The 24,739-nt window shown below is 39.2% G+C and overlaps 2 protein-coding genes across 2 annotated transcripts; both read left to right on the top strand.

Annotated features, from left to right (window-relative positions):
* Positions 1 to 992: 992 nt before the first annotated feature.
* abracl (ABRA C-terminal like) lies at positions 993 to 4,161 on the top strand. Its single transcript, XM_085382470.1, has 3 exons — positions 993 to 1,103; positions 2,695 to 2,760; positions 3,249 to 4,161. The coding sequence occupies exons 2-3, from the start codon at positions 2,700 to 2,702 to the stop codon at positions 3,431 to 3,433; spliced, it is 246 nt and encodes an 81-aa protein (XP_085238596.1). The 5' UTR covers positions 993 to 1,103; positions 2,695 to 2,699; the 3' UTR covers positions 3,434 to 4,161.
* Positions 4,162 to 8,413: 4,252 nt separating this feature from the next.
* heca (HECA ribonucleoprotein granule regulator) lies at positions 8,414 to 23,608 on the top strand. The gene is made up of 5 exons (XM_085382796.1): positions 8,414 to 8,835; positions 12,382 to 13,444; positions 15,052 to 15,218; positions 17,580 to 17,734; positions 22,767 to 23,608. Exons 1-5 carry the CDS (start codon positions 8,697 to 8,699, stop codon positions 22,929 to 22,931), a joined length of 1,689 nt encoding a protein of 562 aa, XP_085238922.1. The 5' UTR covers positions 8,414 to 8,696; the 3' UTR covers positions 22,932 to 23,608.
* Positions 23,609 to 24,739: the final 1,131 nt, after the last annotated feature.

The raw sequence follows: 24,739 nt of genomic DNA on the forward strand, positions 1-24,739 counted from the left end.
CAGCACACTATTCTAACAAGCTCTTTCTGTGTTGCAATGGGACTTGTGTTCGCTGAGCACCTGTGTGTTTCTTGGAGACGCAAGAAATAGTTTGGAGAGGCTGAAACGTAGGACAACACGCGGTCTCCTGCCTCTTCAATACCTTATATGGGCCACAGCCCATCAAACTATCGGCAGCGTGTCACGATGAAGTCAGATGAGCGCTCGTGTTGCCTTCATATGTTGTAGGGAATTTGTCACATCTACTCAAATTAAGCCAGTAAATGAAAACAGTTGCACATTTTCACAGCATTCCACTACGAGTAGGTAATTATTAGTTAATCGCGGAAATGTCTGAAATTTGTGGCTTGTTGGACAAGAGCTTCTGTACTTCTGATTTATGGGGGGAACATTATACACATTGTAAACTGCAGTTTGTGGGGAATAGCATACATTTCGTGACTTTACAGCATACAAGGAGTGTCCTCAAGGGAACTAGCTTTTGAACTAGAGTTAATAATTACCTCATTTAGAATATAAACCATTACTGGATTTGTTTACGACCTAAGTACTAGTGTTGGCTCCCAAAACAAAATATTGGTTGGGCTCTATTGTGAAGGGATTTTTGTTGTTGTTGTTGTCTTGTGTTTTGTTGTAGAATACTTTGATCCTAAGGTAAAGACATCTCAGGACATCGGGTACAGATCTTTAAATTGCTCCCACAGGTCAATTACAGCTGTGTGTACTTAAAAAAACAGGCTTAAAACAGGTGTGACAACTTCTATCTTATGTGTTTGTAAAGTTTTTGTTCTGTTATTTTTATTGCCTGGAGACATTGTAGAGCTTCACACATGTGCTATATAAATAAACACTAACACTGCATTATCTTTACATGCATATTCTTACTAAGATAACTTAGTGATCTCATGCTTCTGTTTAATATTCTTATTTTTTGAATATTAAACACATTCACTCCGTTCGTTTTACACCACTTTGTTGTTCCATTTCTAAAGGGTGGAGTTCTCCGAGCGCACTCTGAACGCAGCATCATTTTCCACCGGTGCCGATTCATCAGAAAGTCGTCCCTCACCTCATTACAAGCAAAAACAAGCCCAAGTAATCAGGTAAAATTCATATCCTTGTGTCGGTGTTATATTCGCTTGTGTTACATCGTTTTCCATCATTTATTCCAACCGTTCATCGGTCTGAATAACTCCTCGCTCCCCTCTCAGCGGAGGATTTGTCGGATGTTAGAAGCTAATCATACCGGCGAGCTCACATCTGCCACTCAGAGGAGTCTTTTCTTTTGCACCTGAAGTCGCGTAAAACATCGCCGAGCTGCTAATATTATTCAGCACTTGAGAATGTCTGCACATCTCTGAAATAAATCAACTGCAAGAAGTATTTATTAGCAGGTTTGGCTAGCCGTGAACGCTAATCCCTTACTTCCGCATTGATGAGTCCGCCCTGCTCGTGTTGGAGCTTGTTGCATTGCTGCAGTCAGTCCTCCTTTTATATGTTGTACTCATACCGAGTGCCTTTATATGTGTCTGATATATATATAATTAAATTGCATTTATTTATGGGTTTACTGGACTTTGAGTTTGTTTTCTTTTAATGAAAGTCCCCCAGCTCCCAAAACACCCTTCACAAAAGGAACAAAATTGAAAAAACGCCTTTCTGATAATCCCAATTTCATGATTAGAATAAATGTTAAGACTTTTGTCTAAAATGTAAAAAAAAAAAGAAAGGAAAATTTGGCGCATATTTATTGACGGAATACAGCTCTTTAACTTTAATTACTGCACTTGCTGTTAAATCTAGCCTTGTTTTTCCAAAGTCAGAAAATTCCTCTACTGGTGGATGATCACTCAATAAATCAGTCAGATTTTGTTCAGATGACACCAGGTATGTCTGTTTACAGTGCTACACGGATGTTTATTAGACAAAAAGTAAGTACCGGTAATGTGTAATGGTAAGACTTTCAACGTGTAAAAAGAAAAAAAAAACAGATCTAAAATTACATAAAAAATGGCCTGTAAGTACAATAGAAGACATTAGACAAAATAAAATGCATCACAGTGCATAGACTTCATTGTGTTTTAATGCACAATAATCTATAAGCTCTACTCATTGATTTAAAAATGTAAGGTAGATCAAATGTAACAAATCTACAGATTAGATCAAATGAGGAAAGTGTAAATAGAAATAAATTGTCTGTTTACCATATTCAATCAAAAGCTGGGCTGAAGATGTTTAAAGATTTCAACACTTCAGCTGCTCTCTTTCTCTACAGCAGACTGCTTCGTGACTCAGAGTGTAAAAGTTAAAAAATCTGCCTCCTCAGCTGTGTTGTCGTGCACTTTGGAATTACTCACAGGATGTAGCATCCATACTGCACCCTACGCACTGAGGATGTGAGACATGAATACTGGAGCAAGAAGACCATCAGGGGCTTTTAAAAACAAGTAAATAGATTTTAAAATCGATGTAGGAGCTGACAGGCAGCCAAGTTTTATGTAGTCTGGCCAAACGCCCTGGCAGCAGAGTTATAAATCAACCATAATAATCTAAAGCACTGCAGTAGTAAATAGACAAGTTGGGTCAGAATTGTGCAATACAGGTTTAATTGTTTAGTTTCATGTCTAGTGCACTCAAAACCGTGACGTCAGATTTAAAGCTAATGCAACTATTTGCATTTTGTTTCGCCTGCAGCAACAATGAACGTCTCCCATGAAATTGATTTGCTGGTTCAAGAGATCCAGCGACTCGGCAGTAAAAGTAAGTCAAAACTGTCATTGTATATTGCTGAATGACATGGTTTGCCTTGAAGTACTTTGATATATTATCCCATGAGCTTTAATAAACAACAATCATGCAGTCATCCAGTGTTGATTTGTGGTTCTGACCACTTCTAAAGCAGGAAACAAATAAACTCAGAGTTATGCCATTTGCAGCAGGGGTGTGTCAAGGTTTTTTGGAAACAGGGTGGCACTGCCACGTTTGTGGAGGGTGGCCTCTATAAACACGGCAGTGGATCAAACCACTCTGAGTTAATGCAGGTGTGTCCATTAGTTATTTTACAAATACACATAATAGGCATGAATGTCTGTAATTGTGGGGATCAATTGAAATGATTTGGTACTTTAATTGGAGTAAAAAATTAGGTTGTTTCATTTTATTTTGAAATTGAATTGAGATTGAAATCGCTACAGTCATTTTAATTGACTGCCCGAAGCTGTAACGATCGTTTAAATCTCTTATTTCAGACGCTGACGGTAAATGTAGCGTAAAGTTCGGGGTCTTGTTTAATGACGACCGTTGTGCCAACATCTTCGAAGCGCTGGTGGGCACCCTGAAGGCCGCCAAGAAGAAGAAGGTGATCGATTTCCAGGGGGAGCTGCTTCTGCAGGGCGTCCACGACAACGTTGACGTCATCCTGCTCCAAGAATGAGAAGCCGGTGTTGGGATAGGACAGCCTTCTAGCAGCTGCGGATCTTTCCTTCACAAGGCTCAGTATTTGAACTGAACTGCAATAACCAATCGGATTTGACCTAACAGTACACCGGCAGACTCAGCTGGCATGTCTGCATAGGATTGTTTTGTTTTTTTTGCTTTCTATGTGACAAATTAAGTAGTGATTTTGACCACAGATCAGGAATATAATACTTTGTGCTAATGCATTCACTTGCCTCTCTACAGTTTATTATCATAACCTGAGATGACCCACAGGACAGCATGCTCACTAGATTTAGCTGCTTTAGCAAACTACTGTACACTTTTCATTTGCTCTCTCTAATTGTTTGTGACTGATACCAAGCTGCACTAGGCTAATCCTCCCTTTGGTAGTGGGAGTTACGACCTCATTACTTGGTGCGTGTAACTGCTTTAAAATCTTGTCCAGCTCTGAGACAAAGGGTAGTGTGTGCTCTCCAACTGTGCCACCAAACGGCCATTCCAGTAATTGTTTACACAAGACATGTCTACTACCTCTTATTTGCCCAGGGCTTTTGGAAATTCAAGAACATCTCCGTGATAGAAACTAACTAAATGACAGCTCAAGTGCATTAAAAAAAAAACAACAAAAAAACCCACTTTTTTTTTTGTACTGCGATGTGCTAAAGTCGTTTTTATTCCATCTTTTTATACGTAGTCATTAGTGAAATTTCTCTGCTAAACAAACTCCAAAAAATTGCCTTTTCATAGAAATAGCTGATGAGCAATGGCGAATGTATTTTTTGTGCAGTTTTTATTAATGTATAATTACAGGGTGATTGGTGCCAAATGCTAAAGGTGACTCAGGACCAAAACAAAGCAACCAAAATCTGTTTAACTATCGTGCTGCGGCTTAAATTAGAGATACAAAAGGTGCATTTGCAGTTTTGTTAGTTTCTTTAATTTTAGCACTGTTTTGTACTGTAGGTCAAACAAAACTTAGCAGACCAGGCATGACCACTCTTATATCAAAATTCAGCAGTTATAGGTGATTTATTCTGTTTTAGCCATTTTTGTTATCAGTTTTTCTGAAATATCATCAACAGCCATTCCTGGCCCACTATGGAGGCCCAAAGCAGTTCAAATTAATAGAAAAAGAAAATTGTGAGTTAAGTAATTTCCTGAATAACTATTGATATGGTTGATTTAAAACAAAAAACAGATGTTTGAAATCAGCATGGAGTATTAATCAAATGGTAATTCCTATTCATTTTGATTTGGAGCAAAGGCAAGACACATCCGGTTGTAAGCTAGCCCGCTTCTTTCTACTAATAAGAGAGTTTATTCTGACTGAAAATTTGGGAAAATATTATTCACAATGTTCTTGTTTTACAACTGCATCACTCTTTCCTGGTGGTGTCGATGGACAGACAAGACACAGCCATGAAAAATTACATTTGCAAATCTTTACAGATAAATTCCTTTGTAAACTAAAATTTAGTTTACAAAGTTTAAACACAATTTATCTTAGTTAAGTCATTTAATGTAAATTAATATCGTTTTGAGCATTTTGGACCTCCATACATTTGGAAAATCTTGAAGCTGTTTGAATGTGTAACATCTTGTAGCTGACACCTCTTTAATAAAGTCATATCCTTTTTTTTCTGTTTTAAAATTAGGCCTCCATCATGTTATCAGTCACATTTTTCTGCTTCTCGTGATGCGAAGCTGGTTATCAGCCTTGTGAAACGACACCTGGTCTGCTAGTTTTTTTGACCCATGTCACGTTCACTGCTGTTGTGTCAGACTTGCTAAATATTTTACATTCAGGTGTATTTGTTTAAGCTTGACTTGAAATGTGTATTTCTCTCTTTCTCAGTATCAATGGCACAAATGGATCCAGCTCGATTATGAATGAAACTAAACTGTAACCTGATCACAGAAACGTGCTGCTTGCCATCCTGCTGATGCTCAGGCGTGACTTTCGAAGCACAAATGCAAATTACAAGCGAACGTTTGGCAGGAGGGAGAACGTAATGATCACTGCCGAGCCAATACCTCGAGCCATTTCTGTGAACAAGTGGGACGCCTGTGTGATGTGTTCAAGTGTGTCATTACTGTGTTTTCTATTGGCAATAACACATTCCTACAAGAGGTTTGTGTTACTGTGGAATACATTCCAAGGAATAAAATCTTTACATGCGAAGCCTTGAAACTTCTTTGTTGTTTGTTTCCTTGTGTGTTTTATGACTCTAGATGTTAAACTGAGGAAGATACTCATCTAAGCACTGTAATAAAAGATTGTGTAATGGTTTATGGGCCACTATGGTGTGGTGTGAGAATACTGTGGTAATGGCAAACTTATTAGCATCATTATGAAAATATTTGTTGCTTGGGGTGTTGACTGTAAGCTGAATTATAGCATGATGGCTGCTGTTTCATAAATCATCTTTAGTCAGGTTTTACCAGCTTTGAGCAGTACCCTACAAGCAAGGTCTGTAAATTGTCTGATTTATGAATGGAGTCTGGTTCCTGCTGATAACATATTCTCACTTCATTTCAATCAATCTTTTCATTCATCCCTGTTGTAAATTATCTGATTTAATTACTTATATTGGCATACAGATTCAGCGAGTTACACATTTACTGCACCCTTGAATACTGTTTTGCTGTGAAGCTGCACATTCAGGTATCCTGAATGAGGCAGTGATACTTCCCCACATGTATGTGGTGCTGATTACTTCCCATCCTCTTCTATCGTTCACTTTAGTGCCAACTGAGGCTGCCGCTTCATGTAAATAGTTAACCAGAGGCTGTGTAACGTGTGTGTGTTTTAATGATCACCATTTATGCTTATCTATGGAGATAAGTATACATTTACAATGCTATTGATAGCACTGATAGTTACTATTGTTGTGAACACTTCAATAGCAACTTGGAGAATGAACTTTCCCATAACTGTAATCTCGAATTGGCATAATTATTTTTTTTAAATGAAGCATTAAGTGGGGAAATTTTGAGGATGGGTGATGACGCTGGAACACTGTCATAACAGCACTGTAGACAAATAAAAGTACTTTTATAATGAGGTATAACAAAGGTACTGACAAGTAACAAATTACCGTATTCTCCTAGCTTAGAAATAACATAATTAATTTACTAATGCTATCACAGTCAGTCAAGAATCTGATTAATTTTTAAACTACTCGGCCACATGTGTCAAACTAAAGCATAGTTCTTTGCAAATGTAAATCTGGCCCACCAATTCATTCAAATTCTGAGAAACAGCAGCTAATTTGTAGTTTTTAGGGTTATTTTCTGTGCATGTGGCTTCACACTGGAAAGGTGGGCTGTATGGTACATTTAAACTATTTATTTATTTTACTTATTTTGGTGAAATTCACCATAACCATGAAATGGTCAGATTCAGGCTTTTGCCTTTAAGAAAGATATGAAAAAAAGATTCTTTATTTAGTTTTTAAAAATAAATAATGGCTAAGTAAGCTATGATAGGACAATTAGGGAAAAAATTAAATTAACAATAACAAGTATATAACAAATGGCTTGAGAAAGTGGTAGAGTACATAAGGCAATAGTATATAATGTGACATAAAACTATAGCTTAATGAAATTTAAAAATTTTTTAATTAAAAATAAATACAGTACAGTAAAATAAGTATAGAGAAAGATATTATATAACTAGAAAAAAATTGCATTTCCTGCGAAAATGCTGTGTGGATGCCTTTATGCTGAGGATGTCTGCTGAAAAAAGCTGAAAAAGTTGAAAAAAAAAAACCAAAAAAAATATTGCCCTGAGCGGGATTCGAACCTGGCCCTTCTGGTACTCAAGGGAGGTTCTCATCTCACTGCGCCACAGAAATTCTCACAAAGAAGAGGTGGAGAGACTGACAATTGTGCTGAAATGAGCAGAAGAGGCTTAGAATTGTGCTGATAAGAGGTGGAAAGGCTGAAAATGTTTCAGAAGAGGTGAATAAGCAGAATTTGGGCAGAAAAGAGGTGAAAACTCTGAATATTTTGCTGAAAAGGGTTCAATCAGCAAAATTTCTTCTGAAAAGAGTTCAATCAGCAGAATTTTGCTGAAAAATGTTTTTTTCTGAAAACAGCAGAAAAAACTGAAAATTTTGCTGAAAAGAGTTGAATGAGCAGAATTCTGCTGAAAAGAGTTGAATGAGCAGAATTCTGCTGAAAAGAGGTTTTTGCTGAAAACAGCTGAAAAAGCTGGTATTTGTGCTGAAAACAGCAGAAAAAACTCCAAATTTTGCTGAAAAGAGTTCAATCAGAAGAATTCTGCTGAAAAGAGGATAAGTGGTGAAAAAACTCAAAATTGTGCTGAAAAGGGGTGAAAAAGCTTAAATTTGTGTTGAAAAGAGTTAAAAAAGTTTAAGTATTGACTGAAAGAAATGTTGCCATAAGCGGGATTTGAACCCGGGCCACCCAGTCTGAGAACGGACGCTCATCTCACTGAGCTAAAACACAGGTCAAGCCGGCAAGGAAAATCAGTGAGGCCACTGATGATATGGCAGAAATGGGCAAAAAATATTGCAAAAAAAATTCAATATCTCAAAAAGTATAGAAGTTATGAGCACCAAAAGTCATAGCCGGCATTAGCAGAAAGAGCAGAATTTTTTAAAGTTTGAATGGCGAAAATCGGATGAAAACTGTGGGAGTAGTTCCACGGCGAAAAGTGTACGGAAACACCCGGAATAATAAAGAATAAAGAGAAACAGGAACTCAATAGTGTGGATGCCCATTGAGGGCATCCACACAATAATATCATATGGTGTGAAGTTGAAGTAACTTTTAAGGCTTTGTTTTGCTAAGACCTTTCTGTGAACTTTCTATGTATGGGGAATAAATCTGATACCTGACTAAAAACCGAAACATGCCTTTAGATGCAGCAAATTCCGAGCTTTCCCACGGGACGCAAACGCAGCCTAAATCGCTGACGGTCAACACTAGGGGGCGGGGTCCCGTGACGTCAGGGGGTCGAAGAGAACAGCAGAGCAGGAATCAAAACAAGAGACGGACACGCCTTCGCTCCTAAAGGTTATACCAGCTTATTTCTTAGACCTGCTGCACTAAATTCAACCCGCCGTGCAAGAAGAGGCCCAAAAGCATCACCACAAAGAGAAAAGCCCGCATTAAAAACAAAGCACTGCAAGGGTCCACTGCTGAAATGGAGTCCACAGAAATGTCAGACAGCGCTGACAGGAGCCGTTGATAGAGGTCGAAAATAACACTTGACACTCGAATCCTGTAAAATGCCCAACCAGAAGAGCAGCAAGGGAAAGAAAAGCAAACGCACGAACAGTAGCGGAGATGAGCAGGAAAATGGAGCCTGTGCGGCCACAACAGGAGGCGCGGCCGCGGCGGCTGCACCCAGGAGCGAGCGCTCAAGTGGTAAGAGAGGAAACGGACGCAGATGTAGTGAAGTTTGGTGATGCTGCCTTCCTGCCAGGGGGGAAGCCCTGTCTGTCTGTCTGCACGACTGTGACATACGTTCACTGCAACGGTGCAAATGTCTCGATCCCCCCCCCCCCCATCCACTTGTTCCTTGCAGCTCAAGCCCAAACTTCGTTTAAAATGTGCGGCATTACGGTTCCGTGAATAGTGGCAAACATGGGCCACATTTGTCGAGCACGATTTCAGGCCTTGCATAATTGTAGCTGTTGGAGTAGCTATTGCTCAACTGCGCTTAAATCGTGGTTGGGAAACTGATTTTCTATTATTTTTTAAAGGTCATTCGGGGTTTGTGTGGGCACAGGACGAATGCCGAGCAGGCGGCAAAGCAGTTGAAATATTGCTGAAGTAGTAGGTGTTACTTAATGTGTCGGATTTAAGGCGAACTTGACAGCGGCTGTTGGTGTTTCTTAAGTCGATTGTGGTCGTAGTTTGTTATTGGCTTCAGAGGTGGATGATGGGAGAGATACGAAATCGTGAAATTTATGAATGGAGTTCGGCTCCTCGGAACTCCTCTAGGAATATAAGGGATTATCGCCCGTGAATGTGACGCGCAGCGCCGTCAAAAGTGGCCATAAGAGGTGTTAACGACACAGCGCGACCCTTCTTTTATTTCTTTGTCTGCACGTGCACGTCAGTGATCGCGGGTTCTCTCGCAGGCCTCAGCTGTCTTTTCCTGACGGGCACCTTGTCCACAACAGTTTTTCGGTTGTGGCCTTCCTCCTCCAGGGTAATACTGACAGCTCACCGCTTGTGTGCGCACTCAAGTTCAAATGCAGTCCACACGGACGTGGAGCTGCTGGAGGTGCGTGCATTCATACAAACTGTACAGATTAAACAAAGCTTGAGACTGGAAACCACTTCACAGCAAACCTCATCTTAACTGTCAGGTATTGCTAGTGCAGCATTACACATCCAGTGACAACAGATTGTTCTTATGGTGTTATAAGACTAAGTAAAGCCCTGCTTTAACTTTTTTAAAAGGGAAAGCAAAGCACAAATCGGGATTTTTACCGTGTAACTCATCAGAGAAACTTAACGTATATACTGTACAGGTAGTTAGTAATTACACTTATTTATTTTTTTTAGTTCAGAGTGTAAAGTGCATGTTTGCAAAACCAGAAGGTAGGCGGTTCCAAGAGGGGGTTTGGGCCTTTTAACAAAAAATTACCTTTTTGCTGTCATCTATCTTTTGCAGCAGGTTTCCCCAGATGTGGATTAAGCCTGTTCCTGCACTAAAAAAGAAAATTCATTGAAGACCTTCACTGAAATAAGTTTATAGTCTAGGACTAGGTTTATGGTATGAAAGATGCCTTTAACTGGAAGTTACAAAATCTCTGCAAAGCTCTTGTTCTGCGGATGCTGAAGCCTGAACACACTTGTAGACACCAGAGTGATACACGGTGCTAAAAGTGGATTGTTTTCTGCTGTGTGGTGAGTTAGAAAGTGAAGAAGAAGAAGAAGAAGAAAGCCCTGCAATTGTACCGGAAAAGGAAGGAGGAAACTACCCCCCCCCCCCCACACACACACACACACACACACACGCACACACACACACACAGTGTATTATCATGAGCTACTCCTCTCATAGAGACCGTGTGGCCACATTTTGTTTGATTCACATCCAGATTTGAGAATTGGCATCCTGTGAATAGAGCTGCTCACAGGATGGCCTACTTGAATTTCATAAATAGATGCAGAAGAGGCAGCAAGGACACCGAAAGCACCCGTTTAACATTTTCACCCCATGTTGTGTCTGTTTGCGATGAAGCTTAGGATGGAGAATCGGAGGGAAAATGTCACCCAAAATGCATTTGTGCTGAAGACATGAATAAATTGTTGCCTTTAGTATTTCAGCTGCACATAATGGTTGATTAAAATAAAATAAAAAATAATAATAAAAATCCCAAAGTGGTGTATTCAGTTTGTGCGAAAGAAAACCCCACAACTCTCTTCAGTTTCTAAAAATTCGAGACACCGAAAAAGCTTTTAAGAAGCTGAAAGCGTCATAAGTGCAGTTTATGAAAGTAAAATTAGCTTCTAGGGTTTGCTGTTGTTTTGTTTACTTAATTTGAAGACTTCTTCTTAGGCTCTTGTGCAGTAAATGAATAGTAAAAGTTACCACTGGATTAAACAATGCTGTAGTTTAATGGTTAACTTGTAATTAGAATTTTCTCTGGAGGACAAAAGGTGCCAAACTAAAACAATTGAATTATTTGAAAAATTAAATGGAAAACTGAATAAGCTGGAGAGTCAAAGTGAAGGTAAATAAGGAGGAAATTAAAAGAGCAAAAATACTATGTCACATTCTATAATATAAATAATGCCTACACATATATTAATTCAGTAAATAGCAAATCAGAATGTTTATTAATACTTTTATTCATTTATCTTTAACTTTAGCTATTTCCAATCTTCATATTTTAGTTTTATTTTATGTATTTTACATTAACAGATTTATTGTTTGCAGTACTTGAGGTTTATTAGAAGAGTTAAAGAAATAAAATAGGCTGTAGACTGAAAAGAGCAAAGTCACCCTAATTTTGATTGGCTAGGTTACATTTGTTGTCAAATATCTGATAGGCGTAGATCAATGTCGTCATATATCAATCTTCAAAATAACATTTGAAGATTGGCTTGAGAGGCGAGCCTGAGATGGTTTGCAGAAGAGGGATAGTGAGCATACTGGACAAAGGATGTTGAATGTGGAGCTGCCAGGTAGGAGAAAAATAGGAGGATTAATTGATGTAGCGAAGGAGGACATGCAGAAGGTTGGTGTGATAGAAGAAGATGCTTGAGAAAAGGGGAGCTGGAGGAAGATGATCCGGTGCGGTGACCCTCAAAATGAGCAAAAAAAGATGTTCACATTTGGCTTCTTTCTTTGCAAAATAGAGGTTAAACCTGCATTTGTGGATGGCATGATGAACTGTATCCCTGAATAATGATTTCTGGGGTAGTTCCTGAGCCAATGCAGAAACATGGTTGTTTTTAGCAAAGATTACGGTCATCAAATATTGATTTTCAGCCTCGTCTCTTCCACACACAGATTTCTACAAATTCTCTGTATCTTTTGAAAATACTCAGTACTGTACATTATGAGATGTTCACACTTGTCACAGTTTTATGTTGAGGAACATTCTGAAATTGTTCCAGACACAGTAGACACACTTATTTGCAGAGTGGTGAACATCTGTCCATCTTTTACTTCTGAGAAACTCTCAAAGATGCTCTTTTTATACCCAGTCTTGTTACTGTCCTGTTGTGTTCCTCCAGGGGTTTCTCTTTGGTACTTTCCCCACCTTTTGTTGTCTCAATTTAAACCTTCAATATGTTTTGTATGCTTTGTTGTGAATAAGATATGGGTTTATGAGATTTACAAATCATTGCGGTCTGGTTTCATCTACATTGTACACAGCTTTTAAACTTTTTATGAATTTGAGTTATAAATAAATTCTTTTCCCTCCTCTCTTCTCTCTGTTCATTCAGAGGCCCAGTGTGCAACCCCTCTCGGCTGCAGCCTGAGCCGTGCCATTGATCTGGAGAAGGACGACTGCCAGAGGGTTGTTTGCAACAGCGAGCTCTGCCCTTATGGCAACTGGATGCATCTACAGTGTTTCTATGAGTGGGAGAGCTCCATCCTTGTCCAGTTCAACTGCATCGGCCGTGCGCGGTCCTGGAATGAGAAGCAATGCCGACAAAACATGTGGACCAAGAAAGGCTACGACCTAGCCTTCAGGTTCTGCTCCTGCCGCTGTGGCCAGGGTCACCTGAAGAAGGACACCGACTGGTACCAGGTGAAACGCATGCAGGATGAGCGTAAGAAGAAATCGTCGGAAAGGAGCTCAGGCAGGACTGGAGCCAGCGGAGGGGCTTCAGGGTCCGGGGATGGGTTTTTTGAAGAGCCCAAGAAAAGCAAACCACTTGGAGGGGCTGTAGGAGGAGCCAAACTAGCTAATAGGGCCTCTAGTCAGGAGATGCCTCGTAGACAATCAGTTGATCGACAGAACTCCACAGAGAGAGGTGGAGCAGCAGGAGGAGGGGGATATGCAATAGGAGGGCCTTTACCTTTTGGGCCTCCTCAGAAATCTCCATGTGACTCCCCGGGACAGTCTCCTCCTACTGGCTTCACCTTCTCCCCCACTGCTGCTCTCGGATCGGGAGGTGGGGGAACAGGTATGCGGGGTTCCCGTCAGCTGGGAGAGTTCTTCAAATCAGCCGTCCACATGGACGCACAGAGGAAACACCTGTTGGTTGGGGGATCTCTCGGTCGGAGCGGAGGCTGCTCCCTGGGAGCCTCTGGCGGTGCAGCTGGTGCTCCTCACTTAGATGCAGGGTCTGTCCTGCCGCTACAGCTATCCTTTACCCTCCCGCTTCATCACCGGCTCACCTCTGGCAGTGTAGGTGATGGTAGCCACCCTCACCCGGTGCAGTTCCTGAGGAGGCTGGACCTCTCGGAACTCCTCACCCACATCCCGCGCCACAAGCTCAACACCTACCACGTCCGCATGGAAGATGATGCCCAGGCAGGCCAGGGAGAGGAGCTGCGCAGGTAGGGCTTTTGGGAAATAATATAACAAATCTATTTCTTGCAACATTTCTTGAACACTAAACTTGCGACACAGTGAACACATGGTGAAAGTGATCAATCTGAAATGTTTATTTTGCATGCAAATCTTGAAACTTTAAACATATTTTTTAATCAAAATGCTAAATAAAACTCAGAACTTTTAAACCTACCAGATGTGCCCATGCAATGCACGTGATTCACTGTCAGACAGGCCAGGTCCTATATTCATGTGCTTAGTACAGGTAAAGAACGAGCAGGCTGCACACAGAGCAGGTCGTCACATTCACAGCTGCTTGTGGCACATGTGGTTTTAATATATTGTAACTGCAGCATTTTGCAGTTATAACATCATATAACCACACAGCGGTTAAAGTTGCAATATAATTACAGCATTTGCACAGCACTCATTCATGTATACATTTACATGCAGTACTGTGCAAAAGTCTTAAACCACCTCTTATCCTTAGATAAGACCTAATCTTTTTCAGAGAAAGGCTTTTGTTTGTTTGTTCATTAAGCTTAATACTGAACTATGACTTGTTCAAATTTAAAATAGGCATCTAGCCCAGTGACCCAGTTGTGTCTACACACAATAGACGATTTAAGAAACACAAAATTTTTAAATTATATCTTTGTTACTAGCAGACTGTCACAAAAATGCATGATTTGTTCCAATTTATTTATTTGAATCTATAAAAAAATTCTAAGATAGCGCAGCTTGATAGGCATAAAGTATTACTTTTGTACAACAAACAGCTATTAGCTGAAAACCTGGCATATCACAGCATGGTGTGAAGTGTGTGCCTAAAAATATTGAGGAAAATGGACAAGATGAGGTCAAAAAAAGAAGTGACAGGCCTAAAAACGTGGATATCTGAAATGATCTCAAAGGAATGGTGGCTGTCAAGAAGCCATTCTTAGGGAAGGAAAACACAGAGAAGGCTGAGGTACTTCACAAGAGTGATGAATACAAATTTGAATTTGTATGCACTGAAGACGTCAGGACGAAGGTGAAACACTGTGTCTACAGCCATCTGGAAAAACCAAGTGGTGGTGAGGATCTTGTTAAAAGCGATGGAAATATAAATGCTGAATAGTTGTATCAGATTTTGATCTACCATCTGGATCCATCATCCTGAAAGTGTCTGATTGGCGACAGCTTGATAGAATTGTACAAACTGTTGAAATACATATTTATGTTTGCACATCTTTCACTAAATCACTGTGTGTATTTCCAATCTTCCTAACAAAATATAAAGAAACGAGCGGTGGCCAGAGACTTTTGCACAGTTCATCGTTCATATTCAGAAAAAAAAGCTTCTTAAAATGGATCTATGATATGGTTTTCTTTCCTCATACATGCTTCCTCTATTATAATTCTGTACCTCCTGTAAACAGAGTGGCTTATCACTGTTTTTAGCAGAATTTTGACTGCATGCACTGATTAAAACAAAGAAATGATTGTTGATTTAGGTCACGAGATGCAGTGCCACAATCATTTCTGCTGATATCCTACATAGAAGAACTGCCTGAACTTTCAGTGCAAGTGATTTGATGATGGTTCTTCTTACTGTGTCGCCACCCTGTAGGTTCATCCTGTCAGCTCTCAGTGCGAGCCAGAGAAACGTGGTCAACTGTGCACTGTGCCACCGGGCGCTGCCTGTATTTGAGCAGTTTCCTTTGGTGGATGGGACGCTGTTCCTCAGCCCTTCACGCCATGATGAGATTGAGTACGATGTGCCGTGCCACCTTCAAGGTCAGACATGGTTTTAACTGCATGGAATGAGGCCTGTGCTTAATTTGTGGAGGTAAATATTCATGCATGTAAGAGTCTGAGATGTATTATTTGAGTTTTCTGAAATTTCGCTCAGCATTGAGCGGTCTGATTTTGAACAGCAATCTGTCAGAACTTCTGCTTTTTCAGTGGTCGTCACGGTTGCTAACCATCAATTAATCAAGTGTATTTACAATGCCTGGCTAGAAGATAGACAGAAGATTAAAATAGCGGAAGTAGAGGACCTCGCAAGATTTGTTTCATCAGCTTATTTTGCCTTTAATGTATAGCGCCAGGAGAGTTGAGAAAGGGGGGAATGACATCAGATTTGGTGAGGATATACAGCCTGTGTATTGTACATGGGGCAGGGAGAATAGGGAAAAATGTATAACAGAGGCTTCTAACCTCACCCATTTTCTATCAGATTTTTATTTAGTGGTGCAAATTGAATGAAACCTTTAAGTTTACACAGACCTTATTGTGATTAAGCTTCTGACTTGGGCAGTCAAACTCAAAAGTGAGCAAACAAATGTAATAAAGTCGTAATACATCACGCAATCAGACTATTTAGAGTAAAAAAAGATATTTAAACCTTTAAAGGAAATGAAACTGATCTGTGAATCATCTTGTTGTGTACTACGTTTTCAAACTCATGAGAATAAGTTCTTCATTTGTTTTTGTGTATTTGCATGTTTTCCTAATTGGCAGCGCACTGAGAGCTCAGGGTCACCGCCTTGTTAAGACTACCGCAGAGTACGACAACAGGACTGCCGCTAATCATGAAAAATGTATATTCTCAGTGGTTATAAATAAATTATTAGTGCATCATGATGCTCAATTATACATTCCTGCTCCTTTAAAGTGTTTTCAAACTGTGTTTTCCTTATATAAAGAGAAATTGATCCATCAGTAAGCCCAATATTCACTGTGTGAATACACATGAAAGGTTTTCTGCTGGCTTCTGCACAGTCCTACATGAATGTAAATCAGCGTGAAGCTTCTTTGATGTGCTGGCCTCCAAGCTTTGATATGTATGTCCTTGATATGCATCAGTATGAAAGGCTTATTTATTCCATTTTTGCTGCTTTTTGTCAGGCAGAATTTAAATGTTGGTGAAGGAGTAGCTTAATTTCTGTCCAACAGATGTGAAAAAAAAAGAGTTCAGTTAAATTATACTAGCCATGATACTTTTCTATATTTGAGCTAAAACAGAAGAAGTAAGTAAGAACCCCCCAGAAAACATAATCATAACTCAGGCTTGAACTGTGTGGCAAAAACATGAAGAAGAAGCACTCAGAGAGTTCAAGCCTCCGCTAAGACAGCTCACTCTCTGGGCTGTATTTACCTTTAAGGGAATAGTGCAGTAAAAATGACATAAGGGCAGAGTGACAGGTGTTTACTTTGAGTACGCAAACATTATGTAGGAGTAGGTAATGGATATTGATTTGTAAATGTTAAGCGAATAACTTGAGCTCAATATATAATATTATATTTCTACATTATGTTTCTAACTTACTGACTTTAAGATGCAACAATTTTTGGGGTCATTTTAAGAGGAAGGAAGATGTCAAACATAAAAGTCAGGTCAGAGGTCAAATGTGACATGACATTTGGATGAAAACTATAATGTGATATTTAAAATCTATGCCAGTATGATTTTCTAAATGTTTGCCATTACAAGTATAGTCTTGTATAGATACAAGACATTTTATGAAGTCCAAAATAACACAATAATTAGAATCCCCATATATCATCCCCTACAGTATATGCCTTTATATCGTCAGTACAAACAATAAAAGTAAAAAATTGTTTTAAATAGCTTTGTGCAGCATTATTATTCCTTTGGCCTTCAGAACAATCCACTGACCTTGAAGAAGAGGTCAGAGGTCAAATGTAACATTATATTAGAACTCTTTTTATGGTACTTTTTTATATGTTGACAATACACTTCTGATTTTTTGACAAATTTTCACCAATAAATCATTAAGTTAACCCTGAAGACCTCAGTGGATGGAAGTAAAATTTGAATGTATTGTTAACATGACCCCACTCTACACCAGTCCAAAGGTTTTTTTTTTTTAATTAATTGAAAACTTTTTGAGCTATCATCATATCACAAATGCTGCAAAAAAAAAAAAAGCCTCCTTGGCGGCGATAATAAAATGACTCTGTATAATGCATTGGAGTGGAAAAACACCAGAGCAAGAAAAAGAATAATATTCATGAAGCAACGTAAAGGTCTGTATATACTGCAGGGATGTGACAGTGGACTTTTGAGGAGGCTTATTGTTTTATTTTATTTTTTTATGTATGATTAATTATTCCTTTTGGTTCTTTCAACAGGCCGGCTGATGCACCTCTACGCCATCTGTGTGGACTGTCTAGAGGGCGTCCACAAGATTGTCTGCATCAAGTGCAAGTCACGCTGGGATGGGAGCTGGCACCAGCTGGGCACCATGTATACCTACGACATACTGGCTGCTTCACCGTGTTGCCAGGTAGAAACACTGAGGGGCATAGAAGAGCATGCTACTGAAATAAATAGAAAAGAAGAAGAAGAGTAATATGACAGACAAAAGCGATAAGAGCAAAAACCAAAGACCTTCCCCGTATTAGTAATTTCTGACAACAAATAGGTACAGTGACATGATGCTTTATCTCTGCTGGGTGTGTAAGCAGGTGTTTGCTAAAGTTATCAATTTATGAGGTGATAGCAATTCAGTGTTGTGTTTACAGCTTTCTCCTCTGCCACTTTGAGCCAAAAAGTTAATTAAAAAAGCTCTAAACCAAATCTAGAGATTAAACAGCTGCAGCTCCTACAAAGCTGTGACCATGTTACTTGCAGATGCCAACATTTGCTCATGGACACCAAAATAACTGTTAGCACCGATCTGACAAAAGTTAAATGATTCAATACCAATTTAAAAAGTCAGACAACGTATAACTCATTTTCTGAACTACTGACTCCACGTTGTTAATATAAAGTTTTGTTTGTCTGACTTGAAATTGGATTATTAAATCTTCCTTTCTGGGGTTAAATAATCTCAATAGAAGCTCCGCTTACCTGCTTTTTAGTGGAAATGGATTGTTTTTGGCTTTGCAAATTCAAATTTTATTGAACATACCTCCCAATGATAACCATGTTTTTGCAGAAATAAAACAAACCTTAAAAAACACTGTTCTAAACTATTATGCACAATAGAGTTTCAAAAAATTTTATTGGTTGTAAAGAACTGAAAATGGTCATTTGTTGAATTTGCAGTATTAGGAGGTCACATTTACTAAAAACCAAAAGCTATTTCTATCAAAAACAAAAGTCCTTTTTTGATATAACCTTCACAAGTCCTGCATCCATTGAACTTGTGAGTTTTTGGAGAGTTCCTGCTTGAATTTCTTTGCAAGATGTCAGAATAGCCTCCCACAGCTGCTGTTTTGATGTGAACTACCTCCCACCCTCATAGATCTTTTGCTTGAGGATGGTCCAGAGGTTCTCAATAGGGTTGAGGTCAGGGGAGGATGGGGGCCACAGCATGAATTTCTCTCCTTTTATGCCCAGAGCAGCCAGTGCCACAGAGGTATTCGTTGCAGGATGAGATGGTGCATTGTCATGCATGAAGATAGGAAGAAACTCTACATACCAGTATTTTGCAGAGGTCATTTTCACACCTTTGGGCATCCTAAAGGGGGCTACCAGCTCTCTCCCCATGATTCCTAACCTTAACCCAGGGTTGCACGACATCCATTAGTTTGGAAGACTGTTTGAAAATGAATCTTGATGTATTTCTGCTTGTGGGAGATGGCATTTTAACAGCTGCTCTCTTAATCTGATGAATTTCTCTGGCAGAAACAGTGGCGTGTCTAGAAAATTTTTGTTGGGGGGGCCAGGTAGGGGCACAGATTTGGAGAAGGGTGGCAGATTTAATTGGCAGATAATGTTTAAAAAAAAATTCTACCAACCCTTAACCATAATTCAATAATCCTATAAACCTAATAACCAAATGCACTTTTAACTCTTATTAGAATGAGATTTTAACCACTACAGTGCAAAGTTTTTAGATACTGCGTTGATAAAGTACAAGAGATACAATCAGTGCTTTGTCAGTGCTTACTCAGCATTCAAGGACATCAATATTTGCATAGTATTTTTACTGACATATAGTGCACATATGTTTTGGGCAAAAACATTTTTGAAAATTAAAATACGAACATTTGTAACAAACAATTGACAAATTAGCCAGTTCCAATGCAAAACTTTATCTGCCTGTTAAAAAAAGAAGATAATCTTCTCACAAACTGGTGTTTGATTTTGAAACAGGAAAAAAGTGGAGAAACAACTGAAAAGACTAACATTTGAATGAAACCTGAAAGCAAGTAAATACTTTCTATGCTGCCTTATGGTAAACTTTGGTAATATTGATAAAGAACAACACTGGCTGATGATAAAATACAGTCAGCTGGCATGGTGACACTGCCAGTATTAACCTGCAGGGCTGGACTGGGACAGAAAATCGGGCATTTTGACTACAGACCGGCCCACCAGGTATTAAAGCCATAAAGCCTTTGACTGAAAACAAACCCTGTTGTGACAGTGATGTACAGTCTTGTTGGTATATGTATGATTTCTATACATTTTACGTCAGATAAAAACTTTGGTTGTAAGATTTAGATAATTATTTAATAAAAACTAGGTATTTTAAATGAGAATAAGAAAGAAAAGTATTTCTTTGTGCCCCCCTTTCCCTGTTAATGCCCTACCTGGCCCCCTGGCAAAACTTTGCTAGACCCGCCCCTGCACAGTTACCAGCTGTCAGCTACATAAAAAAGGATCCTGGTGTTATTTATCTCTCAGAAACAGTTGATAACTTCAACTCATTCATGTCACCTAAAAGGTAAACCTGTTTCTCCATCACCTGTTCAGCTCTGATGATTCAGTAAGGACATCTCCTGGTTTCATCTTCATGTTTCCCTCTCACCACATATCTAAACAGACATCATGACCAGCAGCTTTACAGCTGTGGCTCCAGCAAACATCAGCTGATACTAGAAATTAATATTAAATACATTCTAACAACAGCTGATCAAGCTTAAACGTGCTGCTGTTGTTTAGCGCAATATCCGCTGGTTTCCTCTTTCTGGCGCAAAGTGGGCGATAAACAAACAAGAGAGACGATCAGCTGATCATTGATCAGTTTCATGATTGAAGTAGCAACAGGAGAGGGAGGGGGGGAGAATGAGAGAAGAAGAGGCAGCTGTGCAGCGTAAAGACAGAATAAATCCAGCTTTGTGTCTTTTTTCCATTCTAGCTAAAGTCCGGGACAAACTGCGTCTCTTCTCAGCTCAATACGAAACGCGTAATATTTTCTCTGAATGAGGGACCATTCCATTTTTTTAAGGAGCCGTTGGCAACTCTACTAACCTTGTGAATAAAATAAAGTTCACTATCAGTAACATCATAGCACCCACCCAGCTGTATAAAAACTCCGTCAAACTGGCTAGAACGCAGTATGAGTTATTGCAGCTGACAGTAAAAAGTCAGCAACATGAAAATAAACTCCACCTAAACTTGGTTTATATCTGACCCAGATAGACTGCAGGTCATAACTTCTTACCTGAAGTTCAGTTCACCTGACACTCGGACTGGCGGCTGCTTCGGGTCTCTCCTCCTGCCTCCCCTTCCCTCGTCCACCTGTTGCCTCTGTGGAAGCCCCGTCATAGCCACCACCAAACAACGGAGTTATTTCTACACATCGACCTGCATCTGGCCAATCCACCACCTCTCATTGTTCATGCCATTACAAAAAAAATAAAAAATAAGTCACTGGGGATATGCCCGGTATGCCCGATGGCCAGTCCAGCTATGTTAACCTGCAACCAAATCTGCAGCTCCATACAGCAATGTTACGACTTAGATTATATCTTATAACTCATAACTCTTATGTTAGCTGCCCTCAGTAGCATACTGTCTGAAATATTCCACAGCTGCAATAATTCTTTAAGTGTTATTTTTTTCCTTGGTATTCTAATTTCACCGAAGTTTACTAAACTCAACAAACTTGATATTACTTACCGGGACATTTATTCTGTCCTCATTTTCTTTCACCGAAAAATTGTTTCCTGCAGTGCCATCTTTCGCGCTTGGCTCTCCTACCTTTGCTAACGTGATGCGCATAGCTCAGAAGCGATGCTGCATTCACTTACACTCGGATATCTGAGCGTCACCGTGAAAACATAATCGGACATTTGATATTTGATTGAATTTTATTGTTTTGCCTTTGGGGTGGCACCTGGGGTGGCCAGTCTGGTTTGGGGGGTGGCCTGTGCCCCCCCAGGCCACCCCGCTGGACACGCCATTGGGCAGAAACCTTCCTCATTAACCCGTCTGTGCTGTGAATCAGCCACAAAGTTTTTCACAGTACAATAATCGCTTAAGTTTTTGTGTCGTATTGAATGTATTCATATCTTGTCCAAGGCATTCTACTATTTGAAACTTTTCTGCAGCAGAGAAATCCTTTTTTCCCATGTTGCATGGAACCTGTGGTATGCTTAATAATTTGGAACATCTTTTTTAGCTAGTTTTCCTTTAATTGAGCTTGCCTGGCAACCTAATTATGAAAGCTGTCTGAGATTCATATCAGTGATCCAAAGAGCCCTGAGACACAATACCATCCACAAGTTTAACTGAAAACGACAAACTGGATGTTTGCATAATTTGGAATATGGCGTATAATATTTTTATTGCATTACCTGCATCTACAAAGTATCTACCAAATAGCAAAAAAACCACAGCATTTGTTTGCTAATTGTAGCGCTTAATTTGTTACTTAATTTGTTACCAATTCATAGCAACAGCTATCCCAAGGCTCTAGAAATGTTAAGGCAATTTTAAACCCCAAAAGTTGGACGATCTCCTACAACCAAGAACTTGGCAACATAGGAAACGAAAAACTCCCTTTTTAACAGAAAGAACCCTGCTGCAGAACCAAGATCAGGGAGCTACAGCCATCCGCTGCAAACTATTGGAGCATGAGGCGAAATAAAAAGGTGAAAAACAGGAGCGTAGAGAGACCGTGAATGACAAAATACAAAACACAAACTACAGGAGAGAGTAGACTGACGTTAATGTCATGAAATAGTGGCATGTAAACACATGGGGAATAGAAATGCTCATTGCATCATGGAAAGTCCCCTAGCAGCCGGTTTGAGCCTGTCCTAACTATAAGCTTTATCAAAAAGGTGTTTGTCTCCTGAATCCACTGGAAGCTGGTTCCATGGAAGAAGAGCCTAATAGCTAGATAACCTACGCTAGTCTAAAAATAGTGATTGTATTATAGTAGTAAAAGTGCATCCAGTCTGTTATCTAGTTTCACCGTCACTTTTTGCATCTAAAGACCCATTTAAAGCTGCTTGGACCCTTGAATTAACATGATTTTGTCACACTTAGATCCCAGGGAGTCACGAGTGAACCTCCATGCTGATATCTTGCCTCTTTCCAGCCTCTTGTTTGCTGACCTGTGTCCTGTATGTCCTCAGGCCCGTCTCAACTGTAAGCACTGCGGGAAACCGGTGGTGGACGTTCGAGTCGGGATGCAGTATTTCTCCGAGTACAGCAACGTCCAGCAGTGCCCCCACTGCGGCAACCTGGACTATCACTTTGTTAAACCTTTCTCCTCCTACAAAGTTCTTGAGGCTTATTGACAAATGTTGCTCTTGCATGCTAGTTGAGCTGCTTTTTGTTTGTTTGTTTTTTTCTAACACAATCTAGGAAAGATTTTATTTTTTGGGGCCTTAAGGAGGCTTTTAAGTTCTCTCTCTTTTGATTTCACGATTTCAGTTTTTTTTTAATGTATAGGAAATGTATGATTCTAGTTAGAGAAAAGTTCCATGGCAGTATCTCTGCGGTTAGAGATAAGTGTTGATGAAAGTGTTGCACTGACATTTCAGTCAAGCAAACACATTTATCCGTGACGAGTGAATGTATCTGTATGCCAAATTTACTTTTATTTTTTACCAAAAACAATCTTGAATAAAGCTGAGAGAGATAGACACTGGTGCTGGTTTGGTGTGCTCCTCTTTGTTAAAGCAGCTTTTGATAAGAATATGTTCTATCTTGATTAAAAACGTCATAAATAAAATGTACACCTTTTACTCTATGACAGATTCATCAGTTTATAAGTCTGGTATTACCATGTAGTATGTTCCTATCTGAGCTGTGAACATCTTAGAAAACTTGTACACTACATCCTGAGAGACCAACCTGATGTACACTGTGTCAACGATTTCCACATATTTTTTTCTCCCTTTTAAAAGGATTATGTTCTTCATGACTTTACTGAAGACTTGTAGGATGTCTGACAGGGAGCAGCCATGATGGAGGTCTTTGTTTTATATATGTATATATATATATATATATATATACATACATATGTGTGTGTATATGTGTATGTATATATATATATATATATATATATATATATATATATATATATATATATATATATATATATAATCCCATTTTTTAACACTATTCTCGTCTGACAACAAACACTGTCTGCACGCTGCCATCTCTCAAACATAAAATAACCATTTCTTGGTTAAACAAAAGCAACGTTGACTTACTGCACTACCGTGTGGTAGAAACAGGTACAACTGGACCTCAGTTTGATTTCAGCTGATCTCACTTCAATATAGATTTTGGACATGAAGTCATTTCTTCACGTCGTGTTGATGGTTTTAGTGAGTTTTTGCGAATTTAAAATGACTTTTAAACTCAGACATTTACAAAAAGTAATTTCAAGTTCCCGTCATAGCTTCACAATAAGAAAACATTGAAGACATGTTGATTTGCTCAAGAAGATCTTATAAATGAATCCAGATGCAGATTCATCCCGTATCTGGAACGCTGCAGTGTACACATAACTTTAAGTCAAAACCTGCACGTTTCAGCCTCTCAAAAATGCCCTTAATCCATTTATTCATAATTATAAAACAACAGCCTTCCCCCTCACATGGAGGCCAACAAATAAGATGTATAATTATTTTTTACTGTTGCATTTCTGCATTTCTCACTGCTTTTATCTGTCTATGTTTGTTTCGCCCTCTGTTCATATTGCTTAATCTTGCTTTTATTGCAAGTGTTTCTTGCTGTATTAGGTCTTTCATTTTTATTGTTTAATTCATACACATTTTCTCCTATTTTAAGTCTTGTGTTTACCTTGTTGTTACCTTGTGTTTAAAGCTATGTTTTATCTGTTTTGAATCGTTTTGTGTCTCTTTTTGATGTCTTTTTTGTCACTTTTGTGTTTATTTTACATGTGCTTCTAGTCATTTTGCCTTTTGGTGGCTGCCTACATGAAATATTTTGTGTATGTCTACATTTTGTGCGTTTGTATCTCATTATGTTTCACTGTTATTTTGTTGTTTGCAGTTTTCTGTACAGTCATTTTGTGGCTCTGTTAAGCAATTTTGCGTTTGTGTTTGTGTCTACTTGGCCAAAGGTTACATGA

The sequence above is a fragment of the Rhamphochromis longiceps genome, linkage group LG15 (genome assembly GCF_057381845.1).
Source record: "Rhamphochromis longiceps isolate RC_006_pf linkage group LG15, R_longiceps_female_GT1.1, whole genome shotgun sequence".
NCBI lineage: Eukaryota > Metazoa > Chordata > Actinopteri > Cichliformes > Cichlidae > Rhamphochromis > Rhamphochromis longiceps.